The sequence below is a fragment of the Apaloderma vittatum genome, unplaced genomic scaffold, assembly GCF_000703405.1.
Source record: "Apaloderma vittatum isolate BGI_N311 unplaced genomic scaffold, ASM70340v1 scaffold12860, whole genome shotgun sequence".
Taxonomy (NCBI): Eukaryota; Metazoa; Chordata; class Aves; order Trogoniformes; family Trogonidae; genus Apaloderma; species Apaloderma vittatum.
In genome coordinates, this window is record NW_009692977.1 from 211,948 (window position 1) to 217,674 (window position 5,727).

Consider the following 5,727-nt stretch of genomic DNA (forward strand, 5'->3'; position numbering starts at 1 on the left):
AGCCCTGTTTTTAAGCATTGTTAGTTGCAAGGGAAGGGTGTAAGCCCCGAGGTGGCATCCACCAGGTTGCAAGCTGCAGCACTGACTGAGAGGCTGCCGAAATTAGTGGCTGCTTTACCTCTTCCTACAGGGGTTTTTGGTGGTGTTGTCTAGCACTGTCCACAGCTTTGTTCCTTCAGATGGTTTGCAACAGGCTTTGGAAGTTCATAAAGGTGATATTTAGGAGTCAAGACATGCATCTGACTGCATGAGGATGTCCAGATCTGGATGAATAGTCAGTGATTGAAATAACTGTTTCAGCCATTGCACCTGGGCTGCTCCTGAAAATGGTCAGTGTCTGTGCACACCTGTCCTCCCATTTTCTGTCAGTGGGCCCTGAACAGACAAGGCTGGATAAACTTTTTCTCCTTGCCCTGTGGCTTAAGAATGGTCCAGGAAGTTTGTAAGCTCAGCATGGCCCAAGATGAACCATGTGTCTGGCAGACCTGCCTGTAGCCACAGAAGATCTTAGCTCTCACGCTCAGAACAGCTTGGGTCATTGCTGGGTCACTGCCTTTACACGCGGCAGGGTGAAAAATAAGTCAGAGACCTTTCCTCCCTGCACGAAAAATGATCATTAAATGTTGTCGGGTCCGCTCTGTGATGGTCCATCCAAAGTGCTTAGAGCAGGAAGCAAAGGAGAGGCTGTTAGCTGCAGCACGGACCTGCCGTGCTGGGGTGGACTCCACTGGGGTGTGCACAGGCTGCAGGGCAGCAGGATCTGGGAAATCTGGGTTCCTGAGTGCTGCTCCTGCATCCCAGCGAAGGGAGAGCTGTGGCAGTGAAACCTACATGTTTTCAGCACTTCTTGCATCAAGGCAGATGCTCAATTTTATAGTCACCACACTGGAAATTATTGCTACCTTCCAAGCTATGCTTCAAGGGAACTTGTAACGTGTCCTGATCAGGCCCAGCTGACAGCTGACTGCACCCTAAGGCTGTTAAATTATTTTTCTGCTAGGAAGGGCTATGAAATAAGCAGAACAAGCAGAGAATGTGGGCCTTGACAGCATGGTCATCTGATTGATAGCATCCCCCGTGCTCATGTGGATGTAGTAAATCACCTGATCTGGCCATGGCAGATGTCAGAAGGAAACAGGGCAAATAATTCGGCACACATGGGAGTTAGGAAGAGAAGTGATGGAGCATCCTCACTCAGGATATTTTACACCTAGGTAGGGCAGACTCTGTGTCCTCAGCAGAGACTCTAGAAGTCTCTGCTGTCTCTGATTGCCATTTGATACAGGGCTGTTGCATCTAAATCGCCTCAGCTGGAGGCAAGATGCTCTAATCCTGGGACACTGGACCAGGACCTAGGAGAGCAGACAACCATTCCCGGATGAGCTACAAATCTTCTTTATTCTTGGACAGTCTCCAGTCTCCCTTAGCTTATTCCATAAAGATGCATCTCTTCCTCGGGGAAAGTAAAAAGCTCTGCATGGTTCTTCAATATTGTGACCAGTCATGGAGAAGGTTCAACACAGAGAAACTGAGGTGTTGAGAGGTGCTTCTTTGTTAGATGCCCAACTGATGCTCTGCAGCTGAGGCCGTATCGCTAAGCCACGCAGTGACCCTGATCAGTGATTCATTCCCATTTCCCTGTACGTTGTTTTCAAACAGAAGTTATACTGCAGGTCCTTGGAGCAATGGATTCATGCAGAGATGGCACTAATCTCTCCTCGACGTGTTACCCACATCCCCCTCGGGACAGTAAGCATGTCTGCGTCCCATGTCGAGCCTTGGAGGGCTGGTAATGTGCACCCTCAGGAGGGTGATGGAGTTGGAAAGCTTGCCTCAGCCCACAGTGCTGGGGTGAGGGAGGACCTCTCAGCTATGGAGTTCAGAGCTGAGCAACTGTTTGAGCTAAAGCCATGATCACACAAGGCTGCTGTTGCAGGTGCCAGGCAGAGACCAGTCTGGCCCAGGCACTCAGGTCCTGCCTGCACCAGCGGCAGCTCTGCCCTGCTCATCTGGCTGCACAAGCGAGGGCTGGGTCGGTGCAGGTGACACAGCTCCTCCCTGGTGGTCCTTCTTGGCTTGCTGCACTTGGCTGCACCAAGGCTTATCCAACAGCAGCGGGGATCAGTGTCACCTCTGTGTCACACACAGAACCACCCCAACACACTGTCCCTGATAGATGGATTAGCAGCTCAGTAAAATCCTGCATCTTTTCCTGACACTCTCCTTCTCACAGTTTTGCAGCTACGGCTTCAGCAGAGAAGGACCCGTGAGCAGCTGGCAGACCAAGGCATCATGCCGCGTGAGTATCTTTTTCTGCCTTTTTCACCCACTTGGGGCTGAGGGGAGCTGTGTTCATCCAGGGCACAGCGTGGCACCAGGTGCCTGCACAGACCCACCCAGCTCTGAGCAGATTGCTAGCACAGGGCACTTTTCTTCCTGCCTTGTGGAAATATTACGGTCTCTGATGCTGTACAATGGTTGTACAATATTTGCCACATGGATTATAATGCTGCCGCTCAAACTGAAGTCAAGAGAGATGCTTAGCTTATATCATCCAAAAATTCAGCTGCACAGCTCCCTGTCCCAGAGGTCACTGTAGCAGGATGAACGTATCCAACCCCCAGCAAAGACTCACAAAGCATCTTGTGTAGGCAAGGACAGAGAATCTCATGCCCTCCTGTAAAAGCCAGGAACCTTTGTGGCCGGGTCAGACCCACAGAGTGAGGAAGATGTAGAGAGGGCTCCTTCCAGGGGGCTGTGCAAGAAGCAAGCTGTGGGTCCAGTGTGGAGAGGCAGCCCCTGGATGAGTGAAATATATCCAGAGCTGCGCCTGTGCCCAGCTGGGACTCCGTGGAGCAGAATTTTCAGGGTACTCCTGAGGCCAGTGGAGGCTGAGCTGCTGCAGGCTGACGAATGATGTCAGTGCTTTTCCCTCTCTGGCCATGTTCATCCTCGGCACTCAAGCCTAAAGGACAAGCTACAGGCCAGCATTATCCCGTAACCATTCAGCATCAGAAAGCCAGTTGCTAGAGTCCAAAAAGTGAATGAAAGTGACCCCGTTTTGCACCCACAGCTGCATCCTGAAACCTGTAGCGCCACCAGGGAAGTAATGTTGGGAGCTCAGCCCTGCTCAATGGGTGACTCCATCCTGACCTGCCTCAGGCTCCTTGTGCACAAATCTCTGATTATTAGAGACCCATGTAGAGGACTGTGCTTTCTGTCTCATCAAGGGCCCCTTGGGTTCACCACTAAGATCACAGTTTTCCAAAGGCTGTGTCACTTTTGTCTCTTCTGGCTGACCTTGAAGACTGTGATGCAGCTCTTGTCTGAAGAGCAGAACAACTCCCTAGAGCATGGCTCTAGCACTGCTTGCTGCTCCCTGCCCATCCCGCTGCCCTTCCCATGCAGCTGCTTTCCTGAAGGACTGTGTCAAGGTTGCCAGCAACAGACTCCTCTTCAGTCCGGTATTGCCAGTGGCAAGCATTAAGAAAACTTGAGCAGGATGACAAAAATCATGACTGTTGAAACGATCACACAGTCTTAAGACTGATAAATGCATGTTTTTTCCATTTTTGTCTTCTTTACTTCTTTAGCTGTTCAGATTTTATGTTGCCTGCCACCAAAGGGCAAGCATTTTAATCACAGGACTCCAGGAGCTGGAGCATTAAGCAAAATACTTTGACGTTTGTTACAGCATTGCAAGCACTGACAATACTATCGGTTGCCAAAAATAAATTTAACGACTCCTGCACTGCTAAGTCCACTCAGTGAAAATGGGCACACTCAGGTAAGGTGCAGGACACCCTATTGCAGACATCTGGAGCCAGCTGAGAGGTTTGCACACCCGATGCAGTTCTGTAAGGGTGAGTGCACGAGACTGCCCTCCTGTGAACTGGCACTTAGCGTTTAAAATCTTCCACACTGCAGATCACAGAGTGAGCTGAATTTATTTGATAGCAACTAAAGGGTATTTTCCTGTTAGTCACAGCTTCCTTCCACTCCCTACTTCTAGGTTGGCGTTTTGTAGTCTGGTTTCTGCGCAGGAAGGCCATTTTGGGAAGCTTGAGCACAGGTCACCCACCGAAAATCATAGAAGAAAAGGCACTTTTTGCTATGATAAAAACAAACAGGCAGAATTTAACTGCTGAAATTCACCTCAGGAGGAATTGTCAGACAGTAGCTTTTAATACATGGGAGCCTCAGCTAGCTTCCCCATGGCTTGGGCATGGGCAATCCTTCCTTATGAAGGAATCCTTCCTCCTCTGAGGCTCAGCAGTTGAGGTGGGCTCTAGGAGGTGCTCCCAGGACAGGATCGCAGTTCGCATTGCAGGAGGGTGAGAAATGAGCCCATATGGCTGTTACCCACAGTGGCTGAAAACAGCCCTTCTCAGGAGAGAAGAGATGGGTCTTACTGGTCTCCGTGGTGAGAGTCAGGTTTAGCACCAGGCTTGGAGCACACACTTGAGCCCACATTGCGCATCAGATTTTGCACAAGGATTTCTTCCAACTCGTTGTGTACATTTTCTGCTGATAGAATCCCAGGACAGAGAAACTGTTTTTCTAACTGATCCATTTTATAACAGAGAGCAGAAAGAAATAGAAAGACAGAGCCATAGAATAGCATTGGATGAAAGACTGAGGGCTTGTAGAAACCCTTGCAGGAAGGGGAGTTGGCGACTGCACGCAGAGCCAGCAGAGCACCTTTAGCACAGTAAGTGTCAAACATTGGAGTAAGTCCTAGGAAGCTGGCTGGTTTTTGGCATCCAAGCGAACAGCACAGGGAGAACTATCATCAGTGTTGCCTGAGGATAGTGCAGCGAGAGAAATATCTCGAAGCCCAGTCTGCGTTTGGTTTGACTGGAAAAGAGTAATGTCATTGCATACCTGAGCTCTGTTCACATTCCCCTGGATGTTCCTCTAAGAAATATGAAACCTTCAAATGGCCCCATCCCTGGAGAAGGCAGGAAACTGCCAAATGGAGGATGCTCAAGAGCGGTAGTATTGCACAAGACTTCAAGTTCAAAGCTAGACTCTGTCAGATGTTTTCAGGTTGCAAATTGAACAACTGGCTGGCAAAACAATCAACACTACTGAAACAGCCTCCAAATAAAGTCAGATGCAGACTGGTAGGCGAGAGTAGCCTCTGAGTTCTTTCAGCCCTGTGACTCTGTGTGTGGAGGATCCTCAGAAAGCAAGGGAAGGTCCAGGTTTGTTGAGACACAGCCATGCTCTTGATGCATAGGAGTGCAGGTGAGAGCAGAGCCTGCCTCACTCTTCAGGCTCACCAAGCAGGAAGGCCCAAGATTATCAATACCAAGCACAGCAGCTCTAGCCTGTTGCCTCCAGACCCTCAGCCATTTCCAGCTGACATCTCGTCCCCTGACAAGTTGTCTGAATAACCAGTGCTAGCGACATCTCTATTTGTTTTGCAGACTAATACAAGCTGCAGCATCCACATAATTCCTCCAAAAATCTTGGTAAATGACTAAATTCTGCAACATTTTCCTCTCAAGTGGCACGGCGTTTGGTCAATGCCCATAGCACGCTCCCCATATCCGTACTTCACAGTGAACGGGGCTGTAAAAGTCATCACTCTTGCTAACTTCATTTTCTCGTGTGCACCATTTTATTTTGCTTCTGATTAAACCAGCTGTCACAAGTCCTCGTGGCTGCTCACTGAAGCATGGCACAGTAACGCTAGCTTGTCTCTATGTCTGCTTTCCAAAT

The 5,727-nt window shown here is 49.5% G+C and overlaps 1 protein-coding gene across 1 annotated transcript in view; it reads left to right on the forward strand.

Moving 5' to 3' along the window:
* Nucleotides 1-2,233: 2,233 nt before the first annotated feature.
* LOC104279228 (MKL/myocardin-like protein 2) overlaps nucleotides 2,234-5,727 on the forward strand; it is a gene marked incomplete at both ends in the record, with an annotated part of 11,560 nt that continues 8,066 nt past the window's right edge. The window contains one exon of the mRNA XM_009876468.1: nucleotides 2,234-2,299. Within this exon, the coding sequence (XP_009874770.1) occupies nucleotides 2,234-2,299 (66 nt within the window). The remainder of the gene's footprint in view (nucleotides 2,300-5,727) is intronic.